The 18,838-nt window shown below is 36.1% G+C and overlaps 1 protein-coding gene and 1 long non-coding RNA gene across 51 annotated transcripts in view; one reads left to right on the top strand and one right to left on the bottom strand.

Moving 5' to 3' along the window:
* The window catches only part of LOC147831003 (uncharacterized), a 63,640-nt gene extending 55,908 nt beyond the window's left edge, over nt 1-7,732 (top strand). Inside the window, exon 3 of the long non-coding RNA XR_015524779.1 lies at nt 7,483-7,732. This is a non-coding gene — a long non-coding RNA (uncharacterized LOC147831003). The remainder of the gene's footprint in view (nt 1-7,482) is intronic.
* Nucleotides 1-18,838, bottom strand: part of si:ch211-285f17.1 — a 288,027-nt gene that overhangs the window by 65,060 nt on the left and 204,129 nt on the right. For all 50 annotated transcript variants that reach the window (XM_087309215.1, XM_087309218.1, XM_087309237.1 and 47 more), the window contains 2 exons: nt 12,996-13,194; nt 5,902-5,995 (listed from right to left, as the gene is read on the bottom strand). In XM_087309215.1, the coding sequence (XP_087165341.1) occupies nt 5,902-5,995; nt 12,996-13,194 (293 nt within the window). The remainder of the gene's footprint in view (nt 1-5,901; nt 5,996-12,995; nt 13,195-18,838) is intronic.

The following is an 18,838-nucleotide window of genomic DNA, read 5'->3' as shown; positions in this document are numbered from 1 at the left end:
TAATTTTTTTTATAAATTGTTACATTTTTGGTATTTGTTATGCAGCAAGCCCAGAGATTGTTGTGTACACTATAATTTTATAAAAGTAACTTTAATGTGTGATAGGAATAAAACGTGATCATAAACTAATGATTTCTCCACTGAAATGAATGGCGGCTTGGACCCGGAAACAGTATTACATACGTCACCACTAAACAACCGGATTAGATTTGCTTATTTAACTGTTATCTAACTAAGGGGTTCCTTCTTATGAAGGGCAGAAAAAACAAATTAGATTGAGGCAAGTGGGCCGAAGGTAAATATATATTTGCCATGGGTAATTTAATAATATTTTAAAATAACTAGAAAAATTTGCTTTATATCCTCCTGAGACCCACTTTCACATTCACATTGCTGAGTCTTATTTCTTTAAAAACATTACGAATCGGTTTATCCTTCTTTGTTTTGCTGTTTTGTTTTGTTTTTTCATTCTTGCCTTGTGCTCGTTTTGATTTGTTGCCGCCTAGCCTGACCTCTTGCCTGTATTTTGAACATGTTTATTGGATTCCCCTTGTGCTACTGTTTTGCTCTTGTTTTTTGACCGTTGACTGTATGACCTAGCCTTAATTGAACTGCATTTGGATCCACACATCTGCTGTCAGAGTCTGTATCGTAACAATCACACGTTAAACCTCAAAAAAAAAAAAAAAAAAACCTCAAATCGTTTTCTAGGACTATGAGCTTTAACACTTTTTTAATTATTAAAATTCTGTTAGTTTACCAATAGCAACTGTCTCAAAAAGTAAAATAAAATAAATACATAATTTTTCACATTAAATGTTTTCGCTAGAATAATGCTAAATCAAATAAGTTTTTCATGATTATTGAAATATGTCACATTTTGCCAAATATAATCAGCATTTTGTGACTGGCCCTTGTTTCATTGATCCTTTGCTGACAAAGAAAACTGTAGAATTTTTAGTACTTAAAGCCTTGTTTTGTATCCTATTCGTGCAAAATGTGTGTGTTTTTACAGACACACAACATGAGCTGGGCGTCAAACCTATGATCCGTGTCAGTCACATTGTAAAGCATGTGAGAGCTTGTTGGACATTTAACAGTGTTGTGCAATAACCTCTTAAAGGTGGATACAGGCTTTTTAATCATGACCAGGAGCACTGCTCATCTCAACACACTGCTACAGTTTACAGCTGATTATACCTTCCTTGACTTATTAACTGTATTTAAACCCATAACCAAACATCACAATCACACAGCGCCAACATACAAAGCTTAGTCACAATGCCATACAATGTAAATGCATTTAGGTTTCTTTTTAAACTGCACATTGTCCTTTTCTGATCTGAACAACTTACTTTCTTTTAGAGAAAAAAAAACACTTTTTGTATACTTTCTCTGCTTCAATAAATATGTAAATGACTAAGGCTAAAATCTAGATTTGAATGTCAGTTCACCTTTTAGTGCTTATTCCTGTTACCAGAATTGGGGAAGTTACTAGTTACTATTACTAGTTACTGTCATTTGATTGTAATTGCTTACATTACAATATTAATGTCTCTAAAATGTAATGCATTACTTATAAACTAAGCTGAAATAACACAAATATTGAGGGGTTTTTAGCGACAACTTAATTGCTTTATGTTTAATCTACGTAAACTTGCAAATCTAATAAGTAAACTTAATTCATTCACTGTTACAACACAAATTTATTTTTGATCAATACAGTGTATGTTTGTAATACCTTTAAGTTAAGCTGCGGTCACACTGCACTTTTCTCCCTATAGACTCTAATTCATACGTACGCAAATGCGTCAGACCGGAAACGCAAGTTCGTGCATCAAGTTTCGCAGTTCAATGCGTTGCAAAGTTTAAGCTTGGTGAACTCTGACCTAGGAAATCGCATCACTTGACTGTGTAAGACCAAACGAGAATTAAAACATGACCTCTCTGGACAGAAATTAAACATATGGACCAATCGCTCGCTTTTTTAAATGTCTAATCATCTTGTTTAATCCCGCCCCTTTTCCCAGGGCTGTGCAACATAATTTCGCCAACTTAAACTCTAGTATGACTATGGCATTATGCTAAAGTATACTAAAGTACACTAAAGTATAATATCAAATATAATTACATTTTTTAACATTTGGTTTACCATTAATTGTAGTTACTTAGTCAAATTGCATCTGATCATATGACAGTATAACAATACAATTTTCTCCAAAATTATTAGTAGAATAAAAAACCTCCTACAACAAAAAAACAAACAATATTTATCGGAACAGTCAGTTCATGTATCGGTACGTGACTGTCAGATAAGACATGCACACATAATAATAATAATAACAACAACATCTAAACATTCGATTTGGGTGGGTTTTTATAAACACAACATATTTTGTCTTAAATGACCATAAAAAGTTAGGAAAGCAATTGAAAGCTTTCATTATGGATCTGTGCATTTTTAAATTGACATATCTGTTATTTTTTGTAATCATACGAAAAATCCTAATGAAAGATTCATTCTCTGCTCTTTAATCAGATAGTTTAAATTATACAGTGAGGAAAAGGTTATCATTTTTTTCAAATCATATTGTTGACAGGTATGTTTCTAGATGGCCTTTAACTGTTTTCTCAGTGGATGACAAGTTGATAAAACATTGCTGCAACTCTGATACAAGTTTTATTTATGGAGAAAATAAAAAGCACCGCAGTGTTTGGGTGTTCTGTGTTTGTCTAAGAAAATTAGTCTGCCGAATTGTGTATATTCCATACAAAGCCTGAAGCTGATCGGTCCATTCTTGTCAAGTTACTCGCAGTGAACTCACAAGTTGAGATGTTTTCAACTGTGTGGACCTGGAAGGAGTGAGATATGCGCGCCAAACCGCGCGGCTCTATTGGAAATAACGAACTAGCACAAGGAAAAAATGCGATATGCAAACAAGGCTAGCGATATTTGCGATCTCCAGCAGTTGATCTTCTTCTTGCAGACAGGCTGGATTCACCTGATTTATTAACAAATGGGTTGCGGATTCATTTCTTGACAGTTCGAAGGTCCTTCACTGGGCCTTTTCACCTTTGCAAAGAAACTTTCTAAAGACGTCTGTTTCTTACTTATTTTGCGAGCATGTGGGTTACATTTAAGCGCTCAAGAGACCAAGAGAATACTGTAATTTTTCAAAATAAAAGATTTAAAAATAAAAGATTGCTTAACAGATAATAGATAAAATGGAAGACTCAGATAATAAATAAAATGGAAATAATTAATGATTTCTTGTGCGGCCTCTACCTCTGGCATGGGGGTTGCGGACCACTGCATTATATGGCTTTCTCATCACCATATGTTTATGGTTTTGTTAAAATGTCTGTGTTAACATGCATGCCTGTGTAACAAATAATATGATGTATATTATTATATATTAGTACTTAAAAAAAAAACAAAAACAAAAAAAACAGACGTATTAACACTAAAAAGTAATGAAATATGGTACTTTTACTGTAAAAATGCGAAATTAGTTTTATGGTTTGTACTTTATTTAATGGTGAAAAACTTGCAACAACAGCTGCTGTTTTTACCATAATTTTCAAGCTTTTTGTTACAGTGTGGATAAGGTGAGGGTCCCAAATAAGTGGTTCACTATTTTTTTTTTGAAAGTGGAAACGGAAATAAATGCAAACCGCACTGTACTAAACCATACCACTCAGTGGAAACAAGCCATTAACATGGAAATTAGGCCAACTATCTGCCTTTTACGCTTATATGCAAGCTTCTAAAAGTGACACAGAGTGTTTTGAACCTTATAACAAAATATAGTGAGCAAAGTCCTTCACTTCCTGGAACTTTTTACAACGTCCCTTAAGGGCTCTTATATGGCAGCGTTTAAAGCTCTAATCAAATGCATATTAGCTGAGCGAGTTGGTCAAAGCCAGACCAGGGATTACCACAGACAAAAGTCTGGGGCTACCTTGTTAAATTTGGGGAAACACACAGAGAAAATGAAAGCCTTGCGATCTAATTTCCGTTACATCACCACCAAACAAACAGGCCCGGCATGGCTAGAGATTAAAGGGGATTATGGGAGGAAAAGGAACGAGGAAAAAGCCCTTGCTCTCTATTCAGCGCTTCCACCAATTCCGCTTCAATCCTGATCCAATCCCCCTGAAATTAGGCCCGGGGGACAAAGAGGGACATGAAAGGATTGGAATGGGGTGACCGTGGTGGGGGTGACTGTAACTGTGAAGAGCACATGGACCCCTGGAGACGGACGAACAGAAGAGGAGAGGCCGGGAAGGGACCTGTTATTTAAATAATGCCCTCAGTTCATTCTTTATTCAGAGTATGCCAAAAAAAAAGAAGAGTGGCAACATGTGGGTATTACTGAAGGATTTGCAAAATCAACTAGTTAGGGGGATTTTTAAACAAGGGGAAAAACACTCAACGACTATGATGGTTATGGATCACGTCGATCAAACATATGGATGACAAGTATAATACATTTATATGTAAGAATTTGTATGAATGGGCGGCACGGTGGCCCAGTGATTAGCACTGTCGCCTAACAGCAAAAAAAAGAAGCTATTTCGAGTCCCAGCTGGGCTAGTTGGCATTTCTTTGTAGAGTTTGCATGTTCCCACCGTGCTTGAGTGGGTTTCCTCAAGGTGCTCTGGTTTCCCCCACAGTCAAAAGACATACGCTATAGGTGAATTGAACTAAATTGGCCGTAGTGTATGAGTGTGTGTGTGTGAGTGAAGGAGCCTGTATGGGTGTTTCCCATAATTGGATTGAGGCTGGAAGGGCATCTGCTGCGTAAAACATATGCCAGAATAGTTGGCGGTTCATTCAGCTGTGGTGGCCTCTGAAATAGAGACTAATCTGAAGGAAAATGAATGAATGAACGAATTTGTATGTATTATTTATTTGTCATTGCCAGTGTATGAACAGCTTGCAACAAAACAGACATTTTACATACAGTTTAGCTTCTTTAATTGCTGGTTCTTATTCTCCTGTTTTTTTGTGTGTTTTTTTTTTACAAACTGAAAGATTTGCAAAATCAACTAGTTAGTGGGATTTTTAAACAAGGAGAATAGCACTCAACAACTATGATGGTTTAAGGTCATGTCGATCAAACACATGGATGACTAGTATAATGCATTTATATGTAAGAATTTGTATGTGTGGGTGGCACGGTGGTTCAGTGGTTAGCACTTTCACCCTCAAAGCAAGAAGGTCGCTGGTTTGAGTCCTAGCTGGGCTAGTTGGCCTTTTTGTGTGGAGTTTGCAGGTTCTCCCTGTGTTGGCGTGGGTATTAATCTTTAAAATAGTATTACAGTCTCATTTCTCATTTTTTGAAACAGGAATTACATTTTCAAAATAACAAGACAAAACAAAATAAACTAGTGACTGCAGGTTGAAGGAAAGTAGTGGAGAAAAAGTATTGATACTGCAGTAAAAATGTACTTAAGGCAAAGTAAACATTTATAAAACTACTTAGTAAAGTACAATTCCAGAGAAAAACGACTCAATTACAGTAATTTGAGTATTTGTAATTCATTACTTTACACCACTGCAAAGGCATTCAATTTCCACATATCCTTCGAGTAGAAATAATTTAACTAAAATGGCACGCTGTTAATGATTGTAAATTACACAGCATTTAACTGTAATGTGAACTATATTTTACTGTAGGAGTTATGCAGTACTGTATTTTAAAGTTGCTTTGTGAAAGTAACTGTGTATTTTACAGTAAATACATACATATAATTCTGTAAATAAACATATACAACCACATAAATGATGCTGTATCTATAAATACAGTATTTTTGCTGTAACTGATTTACAGTAAGTTACCGGCAAACTGCCACCAGTAATTTACTGTAGATGGCTACATTAACATTGACACTCACCCTTGTGTCTCCATTGCTCGGCCGGGGTCCGTGACTGAAGGCGTGTGCTGGGTCTTTATGATACACTTTCAGGCAGGAGTGATCTGTGATGCTCCTGCGGGGGGAAAAATCCACATCAGTTACATATGCTGACCAAATGTCACCGTCCGAACGGGGTCGCACACGGTGCCCTGAAGATCGGCCCCTGAGCCCTGCCACAACAGGATGAACGATAGCCGACGGGATGTCAACACGCGTAAGCGGAGAGTGGCAACGACCCTGGTCAAAGGAATCCCGTGAATAAAGCGATTCGCTAAGAGACACAGGCGATTCAGAGCGAGAAATTGGAGATGGAGTCGAGTACATACGATCCTTAGAGACAAAATCCATGTCGAATGAAATGTCCGTTAATATCCAGTCGATAATTCCTTGTTGGTCTAAGAATGATTTACTAATAGAGCCAAGCTAAAACATTAACTGCTGCTGAGTAACCAACTTTATTTATGTTTTTCTGTCTATTTAAGTCTGGACCTCTCATAGTGTGTTTGTATGAGAAAGCTGCTTGTGTAAAATGACGTGAGCATTTTCTCAAGAAGTTTGATATGTGGTCATGTGGCTGTAATTCTGATTTACAGCCTTGATAAAAAAAGGGGTTGTTTCAAAGTACATGTTACATCACCATGGAAATGTAAGGCAGGCTGCTCTTCTGTCTACAGGACAATGTGTGAATGAGTCACTATTTATTGTCCCGTGAGATCTGAGGAAACAGTCGATGATTAAATTTGGCTGTGATTGGCCAGTGCTTTAAAACCCCCATGGAATTGTTTGAAGATCAAATGATTCACTCCATTGACAAATCTACTTGCTGATGTGGGAAGTTTCTAAATCTCTAGTCATATCCTGCAATCTATAAAACATATGATTGGAGGAAAACCTGCATGGTGCATGATGAGCAATAATTTTAAGCCGTTTCACCTGAAAAGGCACACTGGTCGTTTTTAAAGCGTGAACAAGAACTCAAATGATTGTTTTGTTGTGTTTTTCTTCTAACTTTTATTTAGCAAGGATGCAATAAATGTATATAAAACCTTCATATTTTATAAAACTTACTATTAATCAAAATTACTGATCCATTTCTACAAAATTTTGATGTCAAAAAATAAAAGTTTAATAAAACAAATATGTTTGAGCACCAAATTAACATGTTATCTATAAGATCATGTGACTCTGAGGCCTGTTCAAGCTGGTGCGCAATGTTTTGCGACAGTTTCCGGGTTGGATGATTTGTTTCCTAGAAACAATGAACAATGCTTTTCAACAGGTTTTGACATACATTTGACATACATTTTACACATCTCTTGTTTGGTGGGCGTGTCAAAAATGTCAGGCAAATCAGCAGCAACATGTATATAATCTGTGAGGTATTAAAGAGACAGCTTGCTCAGTCTGTACAAGTAAAGGGCAGTGGCAGTAACACTGAGTGAATTTTGCAGTTTAGTTAATTCTGTCAGCTTACAGACATCTATAAGCTGTAGTTAAATTTCCAACAGACATTGGGCCCTATCATACACTCGGCGCAGTGTGGCGCAAGGCGTGGCGCAGTAGTCTTTTGGTAGTTTCAGCTTGGCGCAAGAGTCGTTTTGAGGCGTTACGCTACGCTGTTTAAATAGCAAATGCATTAGCGCTCATTTTTGCGTCCATAGGCGTTCTGGTCTAAAAAGGAAGGCGTTCTGAGGCGGACCGCTGGCGCGTTGCTATTTTGAGAATCTATAATAGATCTTTCATTAGACCAAAACTAACCCGGTCTAAACTCCAGCGCAAAGTTGCGCCTCGCTTACGCACTGCTTAATACGCAAAAGAGAGCAATAGGCAAATATCTTTACATATGAAAAAATGTAAATATTAAGGATATATATAGTATATAAGGAGAATAGATATAGAATATAAATATAAAGGATTAAAATATTACAAAACATATTATTTTCTAGCCTACATAAATATGAAAAACCACTGCTTTTATGTCTTCTTCATCTCGGGAGGCTTTTTCAGTTCATTCATAACAGTTTGCTTTTGTATAATGTTATTACTATTAGCAGTATTATTTATTATATCCATATTTATATTTGTTTTATTAAAAACAAGCTTAGATTTGCCCACCTGTCAGGTTTTAGACCATAAGGGGCACAGCATGTGTTTTAGGATATAACTCAGGTTTTTGAGCACATTTTGCTATTATTATTCATTTATTTTTTTGCTGGAAATTAGAACTGAATTTAGAAATAGTTTTGAAAAGAATATTTGCGCTTAACAAACAAAAGTATTTATTTATAGACTAATTGATGTCTGTGCGTGAAGGTTTCCCTATCCAAGAGCGAATGTGAAAGTAGTTCCATTATCTCTCATCCTCACGCAGTAGATGCTCTGTTTAACAGTTTTCTGTTAAAAAACTGTTAACTGTGAACTGTTTGCTTGTGAAATGCTCATTTTTTCCACTTACACTTACTTTGCGTCCTGTAAAGGGCGAATGCGCACTTGGCGCGACGCAGCTGGGTCTTAAAGGGAATGGGAGATGAGACTCTAATTGGTTTATTCTCAAAACACACCTATAACTCATTAAGAAAATAAACTCAACCCTTTTAGAACATGCGCCGCGGCGCAAGGCAGATTTCCCGCCCTTAAATTAGCAAAAACGCGTCCTGACACGCCCTGAAAGTGTTTGTGCCCTGCGTTTTGCGCTCTGCGCATGGACCGTCAAAATAGAGCCCATGGAGTTCAGTTTACTTTGATTTATGACTCCAAAATATGATTCTCAAATGAGAAAGCATTACGGTTTACTCAGAATTCTGTAAACAGGAAAGAAAATTAATGGATGCATTAGTACTTGGAGACTGGCTAAGGATAGAGGAAAAGAAGAAATACAAGCGAGAATGAGAGTGAAATCTGTGGGAGTGATTCTTTGAAGTGTGACATATGTTAACTTAAGGCGGGTAATGTATAGACATTTGGGTTTGTTGGTTTAAAGTCAGAAAAAAATAAATTCAATCGTCAGCTGCCTGGCTTTGAAGTCAGAGACTGTAATTCTCTTCGAATGAAATCTAGTTATGATGTTCTGTTTGTTTGTATGTGATCTTGTTTACAGTCTAGATCGTATTAAAGAAACAAAACTGAAGATTTTCACAGCCATAGTTCCATTTTACAGTAACAATCCATGCCAATAATGAAAACGTCTGTCATCATTTATTAACTCTCATGCTGTTCAAATCAACATTAATATCATAGTTTCAACCATGAAGGAGGCCATTATCAGCAAACACTGATAACATAAAGTTTTGACTTCAGAAAACAGATTACTATATAGATCTTGAATGTGTTAGACTTCTTTTATGACAGAGTATATTTCCTTTGTGTTTTTTTCAGAGCTTCAGCATCATTGGTCAGCTTAATTTCTTTGGAAGCTACATTTGTATATCCTTGCTTATTTCTGTAGCGCTTTTACAATGTAGATTGTGTCAAAGCAGCTTAACATAAAAGTTCTAGTATATTGAAACTGTGTCAGTCCAGTTTTCAGAGTTGACGTTCAGTTTAGTTCAGTTCAATGTGGTTTAAATGTATAAACAAATTTATATTGTTAAAAAAGTCAGAGACTATACAGTAGTTTTAAGTAGGCAAGGCAAGGCAAGGCAAACTTTATTTATAGAGCACAATTTTTATACAACCGTAGTTGATCCAAAGCGCTTTACAATGAAATTAAAATAAAACTTGTATTAAAAATGTAAGAAAATTAAATATATATGTATATATGTAATAATAAAATACAGACAAGAAATTATATGTTTGAGTCACTCAAAGGCAAGGGAGTAAAAATAAGTCTTTAAGTTAGATTTAAAAGTATCCAAGGATAGAGAAATCCTGATGTTCCATGGGAGGCTGTTCCAGAACCTTGAGGCCGCAACACAGAAAGCACGATCACCTTTTGATTTGCAGCGAGACCGAGGGATCGACAAAAGAAACTGATCATGGAACCTTAATGGTCTACAAGCTGTATATGGATTAATAAGCTCGCTGACATAAACCGGGGCAGAATTGTGCAAAGCTTAATATGGGAAAAGAAGGATTTTAAAATCAACCCTGAATTTATAGAAAGCCAGTGCAAAGAAGCGAGGAGAGGGGAGAAATTATCCTTTTCTTAGTTTATGTTATTAATCTGGTGGCTGCATTCTGGATCAACCGTAACCGAGAGAGTGTTGACTGGGGTAGACCAATGTACAAGGAGCTGCAGTAGTCTAACCGAGAGGAAATTAAAGCATGGGCTAGATCTGTTTTAGAAAGAAATTGTTTAACTTTTGCCACCAATCTAATTTGGAAAAAGCTGCTCTTCACAACTGTATTTACTTGTAAATGGATAGAAAATGAAAATACTGACATACTCAGTATTTAATTACTCTCAAATGATTCCAAATCTTATAATTGCCTTTTTTGAGTGATAATCACAAAATCACCAATAGTAGGGCCAAAAGGACTATGGTAAAACTTTTAAAAACACCACAAATTCTTCAAAACATTTTCTCTTGCCTTTAACAGTGGAAAGAAACTCAGAGTGAATGAAGTGTAGAGTGAATACATTTTTTTTGTGAGGTGAACACTCTCCATAATCTTGGACCAGGCTGTCTCCTTGGCAGAAACTGTGTTGGTTATGGAGGAGTGGAGAGCATGAGACTGATTCCTGAGAGACCCAGTGACAGGCGAGTCTCTGCATTGATCCCATGGACCAGCCTGAATACCCGCCGGTGACCTATACCCACACCTGCAGCTTCTCCACGATGGACGTCTAGCATTCTCCCGCGCCTAGACTGCAGCTCTGTCATTGTTGTAGGTGTGTGTGCACCTGGTATTGTCTGTGTTGTTGTCACATGCTTTATGTTTTGTCTACTCTACATGCGTTTGTTGTGGTGTGTCAGTGTTGTTGTGGTCACGTGGTTTATTGCTACGCCGATCAGCTGTTCTGAAGAGCAGCCCAGCTGTGGCTAATTACCACGACTATATCTGAGCAGTCAGCTTGTTAGCGTTGTTCATGTTACTCTGTGTCTTATCGGGAATCTCGGTTATCTGTCTCTAGATTACTGGACTGTTTGCCTGGTTATTAATCTGGTGAACTCTTGTTTTCACTGTTTTTGGACTTTTTTGCTCAATTATTTTTGACCACCGGTCAATAAATAAATTCACTTGCATCTTGGATTCATCTCAGTATTATTATTATTACTTAGGTAAGCATGACAAGCTCAGCACAAGAAGTTTGGCCAGAGGAAAAATGGTTGTGCCCAACTGAGCCTGGTTTCTCTCAAGGTTTTTTCCTTCACTTTTGTCAATTGGTGAAGTTTGTTCCTCACCACTGTTGCCACTGGCTTGCTTGGTTTGGGACTTGTGGAGCTGCGCGTTGATGGATTTGCTCTTCAGTGTTTAGACTTTCAGCAGTGAAAATTAAACCACACTGACCTAAACTAAACTGAACTTCAACTCTAAAAACTGGACTGACACAGTTTCAATTTACTAGAACTTATTTATTCATGTTAAGCTGCTTTGACAGAATCTACATTGTAAAATATAGAAATAAAATGCTATAAAAATAAACATGAATTAAATGATTTGTAATCAAGAAGATAATCTCAGGACTGAGTGTTAAAGACACATATTTTTCATTCTACATCATTCTACATTCTTTTTTTAAGACAATCTATGAAGTTCTGGAAAAGATATTGTTTCCGAAAGTGTTAATTAAATTAAAAATTAAAGTTAGCCCATGATTTACTGAAGAATAGACCCTCAAATAGAACCTAAAACTAACTTTTTAAATTTATTATATATATATATATATATATATATATATATATATATATATATATATATATATATATATATATATATATATATATATATTTTTTTTTTTTTTTTTTTTTTTTTTTTTTTACCAGACTGTATTTTTTACCTGGCTTTTTTTCTGTCAAGAATCAACTTTTGTAAGTGGTTTGTCTGGAGATGTGGTGTGTCCACAGTCATATTGGAGTGATATAAACCCAAGAAGTCTCCTTTTTTTCCTGACATTAAAATAGGACCCAAATGCCATTGATTTTGAGGCCCACCACAATGTGATATAGAAATGTGGTTTTCCCCGCCCACATAATTGATTGATAGGTGCCATGTCTCCATAAAAGCATGTATACACATGCCCACAGAATATTTTTTGCAAATACACTGGGATTAAAATATTTCTTACAATCTCTGGGATTTTTATCAGTTTTAAAAGTTTAAAATGTTTATAAAACAGAGCATGTTTGTAATAAAGAAAGTAAAATCGCTTTGCAATTCTTAACTGCTATAATCACCATGGCCGCATGGTGTTTCAGTAAATGTGCACATATGTGTGTGTGATTGTGTGTGTACTGCAAACGGTATTTGAGTGTGACTCATCGTATCAGAAAGGCTTGAATAAACTCCACCACAAATACATCAAACAAACTTGCTATTTTTGACTAATGAGCTGTTCATCTGAGTCTGTCTCTGTCACTGTGCTGTTTATCTGATGTAACGCATGAGAAGCAGACAAACATATAGGAACCGTGGGTGGGGCGAAGCAGCTCCTTTTTATTTAAATTCACAGGCTACAAAAACAGTACAATACTCAGACAGAAAAATGGGCAAATTCTAGAGGCTATAATAAATAATCAGATGGGAATTTTGAGCAAAACTTTACAGACACATTCTGGAAACACCAATGGTTTGTCTTGCATCTTGTAAAAAGGGTAAAATAGGTGCCCTTTAAGTAGTAACTTAATTCATTTTATTGACTGAAACTTTGATAGGATTTGAACAAGTAAATGTTTTTTTTTCTTTTAACAGTTGCACATTTCCTGTAAACCAAATACATGTGATACTCGAATACTGAAACTGTTCTCAAGGAAAAAGCACTAGTAAAGGAAATAAGGGTTCGTTTGGACCTCGAAGAAGGTCACTTCCTCTCTTGAATGATGTCGTGGAATTTAAGGAAGCAGGCCACAGGAAAAGAGGAAGGAAGACTGTAAGCTGTTCAAACTAGCTAATGCACACACACATACACTCACCTGACATCGGTGAGTTCATAATACACATTTCTGGTCTCATCTTTGACGTAGATGGCAGTGCTGGGCGACTCCAGCATCTTCATGTTGAGCTGATGAGGGAAGGCACTAACGAACAGGGCTCTGATTGTGTCAACACTTGTTATCTCATTAGGCATGCGGATCTGCTTTGTGTCGTCCCCATACTGCAGATACAGCACTCCTGAAAAACAGAAAACAGTAAGAAAAAAGGTGAGAGAACTTCAAGATTTTGTTCAAAAAAATGTTGTAAATGTATTTATTATTATTAATATTAATATTATTATTATTATTATCATTATCATCATTATTATTATTATTATTAATAATAATAATAATAATAATAATAATAATAATAATAATAATAATAATAATAATAATAATAATAATAATAATAGACAATGCCTTACCATTAATAGATTTATTTTGTCCAAAGTGCAATGTACTTTTTTATTTTTATAATTGTTCTTATTTTATGTAATAATTCTTATTTATGTAAGAACAAATAAATGTAAGAATACATAAATGCATTGATGAAATTCATCAATTCATCATTCATCAAACAAATGTTCATTGATGAAATTAACAGTTGCATGTGACAACTTTCTTCAGTTAAACAAAGGGAAAATGTAAGTTATTGATTTGGCAACAGAGATGAGGTATTCAAGGTGAATGCGTACCTTGGCTCTCAGGGTCAAACAACAAAAAATAAGTTCAATAATCTTGGTTTTATTTAGGAGTTAGATATGAGCTTCAGTAGTCATGTCAAAGGAGTAACTAAATTAGCATACTATCATCTTAAAAACATTGCAAGAATTAGATTCTTTGGTTCCAGTGAGAACTTGTTCATGCTTTTATCAGCAGCAGGGTGGATTACTGTAACGGCCTCCTCACTGGCCTTCCCAAAAAGACAGTCAGACAGTTGCAGCTCGTCCAGAACGCTGCAGCCAGGATTCTGACCAGAACTAGAAAATCAGAACACATCACACCGTTCCCCAGGTCTTTACACTGGCTCCCAGTTACATTTAGAATAGATTTTAAAGTATTATTACTGGTCTAAAAATCACTAAATGGCCTAGGACCTCAATACATTACAGATAAGCTCATTGAATACAAACCTCACTCAGATTTTTAGGATCAAATAAACTAGAAATTCCAGGAGTTCAGTCAAAGCAGGGTGAATCAGCTTTCAGCTACTAAACCCCCTGCTGCTGGAATCAGCTTCCAGAAATGATCAGATGTGCTACAACATTAGGTACATACAAATCTAGACTTAAAACACATCTGTGCTTTTATTGAATGAACAGAGTGCTACGTCCGACAGATCACACTATTATTTCTTTATTTTCTTTTTTGTTCTTTTATAACCTGTTTTAACACATTTTAATCTGTTTTTACTTTTAATTATTTTTTTAATGTTCTTATACGTATACTGTTTCTTTTATTCCTGTTTATGTAAAGCACACTGAATTGCCATTGTGTATGAAATGTATTATATAAATACTTGCCTTGTCTATGTAATTAATTATGTAAATAATGCTTTGGCAATACTGTGCAAGCCTTTAAAATTATAAATAGGACATTTTAAAATATACATTACAAATTTCTCAATACATAGGAAGCTTTTTCTCTTTATACAATAAATTCTGCACATTGTATTAGTCACTGATCTCTTCGTCTATTGCACTTAATGAGGGATTCACCCAGTTGTGTGTGTGGTTGTGTAAAATCTGATGGGAAAATTATGAGCATGTGGATAATTAGATATGTTTAAAGTAGTATTAACACTAGGACCACCACATTGTCAATTTTACCCATCATATTTTTTGTTATATTTTGAAAAGAGGCTCTAAATTCTCTCTGAATTTTACAACCAAGTGCTAAGAGTGTCAAGTTTGCACTTTTAGCTTAGCTTAGCATAGATTATTGAATCAGATTAGACCATTAGCATCTCCCACAAAAATGAGCAAAGAGTTTAGATTTTCTAAATCTTTTTGCTAACTGTTCAGTAGTTGCGTTGTAAATTAAAATTATTCATTCATTCATTTTTCTTCGGCTAAATCTCTTTATTCATCAAGGGTCGCCACAGCGGAATGAACCGCCAACTTATCCAGCATATGTTTTACACAGCAAATGCCCTTCCAGCTGTAACCTTGTACTGGAAAACATCCATACACACTCCTCCACACACAAACACTGCGGCCAATTAAGTTTATTCAATTCGCCTATACCAAATGTCTTTGGACTGTGGGGAAACCCGGAACACCCAGAGGAAACCCAAATGAACAAGGGAGAACATGCAGAACTCCACACAAAAATGCCAACTGGTCCAGCTAGGAATCGACCAGCGACCTTCTTGCTGGGAGGCAAAAGTAAGCCACTCTGTCGCCCCTGAACTAAAGTAATTTCTTCAAATTGTTTTGCACAAGATGCTAATGGTCTAATAATAATTCAATGACCTATGTTAAGCTAAGCTAAAAGTGTCCCCACCAGACCCAGAGATGATAACTCAATTGTTTAACTATAGAAGACTTGTAAAATAAGCCAGTTTTCTAAAAAGGTGGAGTGTTTCTTTAAGGTAAACAGGTGGCAGTAAGATGTGTATTCAAAAAAATGCAAGTAACATGTTTTCCTTTCTTTTATCCTTGTGATGAACTAAAAAGATAAAAGCACTTGAGATGATAACTTCGCCAAACTCCCACATGGCTCATTAAATCAGCTTCTGAATGAACGAGATTGTGAGCATATGCTGTATTTGTAAACAGGCCGTGTTGACATATTGAAACGCAGACTGCAAACCTCCAGTGGTTAATCTGTGTTAAGAGACTGCCAGTCAAAACAGGATCTCTTGCTTTATGTGTTTAACTTTCACTACTTCAGGTGCGACATTTTCATCCATGCAATTGTACATGTAGCCAAACCAGACCTGCAAGTTTATAAAAATGAAGCATGAAGGATGGGAGAGGGGAAGTGCTGAGGGCGTCCTCCACTGACTCCATATTGCCCGTGTCTAAAGCTGCAGTCACACTGCACTTTTCACCCCCTAGACTTCCATTCATACGCATGCCAATACTGCAGAATGGAAACGCAAGCTTGTGCACAAAATTTTGCACGTCTCTGTATTTCAAAGTTTAAGACTGGTGAACTCCGACCTGTGAAATCGCACCACATGATTGTGTGAGACGGATAGAAGATCAAAACATGACATCTGTTTACAGAAATTAAAAATATAGGGCAATCGCTCGCTTTATCGATGTCTAATCAGTTTGTTTTCTCCTGCCCCTTTCAGAGTTTCTAATGCTAAAACTTTTATTTATTAACTAATTTTGAGAGGATCACGTGCTTACGATTGCTTGCAGCCGGACCTGCATTATTCAATTTATAATTCACCAATCAGACGATTCCTAAGCCACTATAAATACCCTAAGTTTCATATAACAGCCATCTTGGTTTTGAAGAATCCCCCTTTTACCCCTATTCCTACTTCTTTTCTAGATGAGTGGCACAATGGCCCAGTGGTTAGCACTGTTGCCTCACAGCAAGAATGTCACTGGTTCTAGTCGTTACCAAGCCAGCTGACAAAATTTACACGTTCTCCACAAACTCACGTGGGTTTCCCTGGTTTCCTCCCACCATCCAAAACATGCAACTTAAGTTAATTGACTAATCCAAATCAGCACCAAAGACATGCTCCTGGTAAGTAGTTATCTCTTAAGAGCAATCCCTATATGTTCATTAGCTACTACAGCAGGGGAGTTCTCGACATCTGCCTAAGCTCAAACTCCCCACTCGCCTTGCAAATGGGAGGGACCCAAGGACTCGAGGCTAAACAAGGTTTATAATCAATCATCAGCTTAGTGTGAACTCTTGAAGCAAAGAACAAAATACAAACTTTTACGATAGACAAAATACATAACAATCGAATCTTGATTCCAACAGTTAAATTCAGTTTTTCTTAAACACCCCTCCTTTATTTCATTTACATATTCACTATTAAATAAAAGGTTAAATAAATGTTTACATTAAATTAAGTACATTTCAGCTTGCATAACACTTAATAACAGGTTTAGTGCATTTCAAATGCTAAGGAACGACAGCTCGCTTAGTTTGAGGCTGTCTCTGAAACTCTACCCTACTATTTTAGTCTAATGACCAACATTAATAACTAATTAACGACCATCAAACAATCAACGACATATAATTCAGAAGAGCACCATGGGCTAAATGCCAAGCCACATCTAAATGACTGCTTTCTTCACGATCACGTAAGAGCAATCCTCAAGAGAACTGGAAAACCCTCAAAGGAAAAAGCTGCTAATTGTTTGAATTTCGAAACTATCCACATGTGACATTTCAGTCATCTCTATTCATACTATTTATGGAGGCTAACAATAACTAGTTCTGATTACAAATGTATGCTTAGATCATGCCATTCAATCAGAAAACAGAAGTAAGATGTCTTGAAGTCAGTCAACACACTTTTTTTGTCCACAATCGCTGCCTGACTGGTCTTCTGGATAATTGTGTGTTATTCCCTGATTCGTCAAGCTGTTCTCATATGATCACTATGCAACTGGTTGATGGTAACCATGTATCCTGCCAAAATCATGCCCAGTGAGCGTGAATGGTCATGTATCATGTGTTTTAGGAAACTAAAGTCATTTCAGTAAAATGCAAGTCTGGACAATATGCGTTTTCATTGTACAATGTCATTTTAAAGCCAAGATTGCACTATAGTGAAATCGTGTTCGTGCAATCTGACAAGCTACTATTGTTTAGGGTTATTAAAAAAGGTGTGAGCTGGGCTTTGCCTTCAACATGGGTGAATTAAGATCATTCTGTAGATTTTGGATTAACGTTGAAGTAGCAATGTTAATGCTAAAGCAATCTTAAATTTCAGCGTAGGCTTACAATATAATACCAACATTAAGTACATGAATTTCACACATTATCTACTTTATTTATTAGTTGATTGATTTGTTTTTAATTTATGTATTAAATACACACCACACTTTGTCTTCATTTTATTTATTCAAAATATAAAGCAATGACATTTAGAGCATGCAATCATTTGTTTTCTGGTTAAACTATCATTTTGGTATTAGTTTCTATCTCAGTTTTGATTAACATTTAGTTTTAATTTTAGTTCGAGGTTCGAGTTTTTGTTGTTCTTTCATCATTAATTCATTCATTCATTTTCCTTTTGGCTTAGTCCCTTTATTAATCTGGGTGTGCCACAGCGGAATGAACTGCCAACATATCCAGCATATGTTTTACACAACGGATGCCCATCTAGCTGCAAAAGAACACTGGGAAACACCCATACTCTCTCATTTACACACCTACACTATGGACAATTTAGCTTACCAGCTAACGTCAGAGTAGCTGTTAGCCGTATCAGGTTGAGCCTAAATCAGACAGGTAATGAAAAGGACACAGCTGAACCTCACGCCTGCTCTCTAAAATAAAATCTGTCAAGAGTCTTTCACATATATTCGAGTTATAAGCATGTGGAAGTAATATGAAATATTCAGTTATCTTTTGCGAGTTCATTATTTGAGATGTAGAATGCAGGGAAAGTGGCCACATTGAGAGACACTGCAGCTCTGCTGAAGATTGTGGATGTTTACAACAGTTTGATGGATAGTGAATTTGTAGCTAAATTATTAACAGTGCCAAACAGTATTTCCCGTTGTTGTTTACGTCCTTACTTTAACATACCGTTAATGCTAGAAACCATGCGTGTAATAGATCAACTTTAACAATAAAAATACTTACAGGTTGTGGCTCACAATCCACAGCGTCATCTATAATGGTTGGAGCTGCTT

The sequence above is a fragment of the Danio rerio genome, chromosome 24, assembly GCF_052040795.2.
Source record: "Danio rerio strain M-AB ecotype USA chromosome 24, GRCz13ab, whole genome shotgun sequence".
Lineage (NCBI taxonomy): Eukaryota > Metazoa > Chordata > Actinopteri > Cypriniformes > Danionidae > Danio > Danio rerio.
The sequence above is the reverse complement of the archived record's forward strand: the minus strand, read 5'-3'. Positions and strand labels throughout refer to the sequence as shown.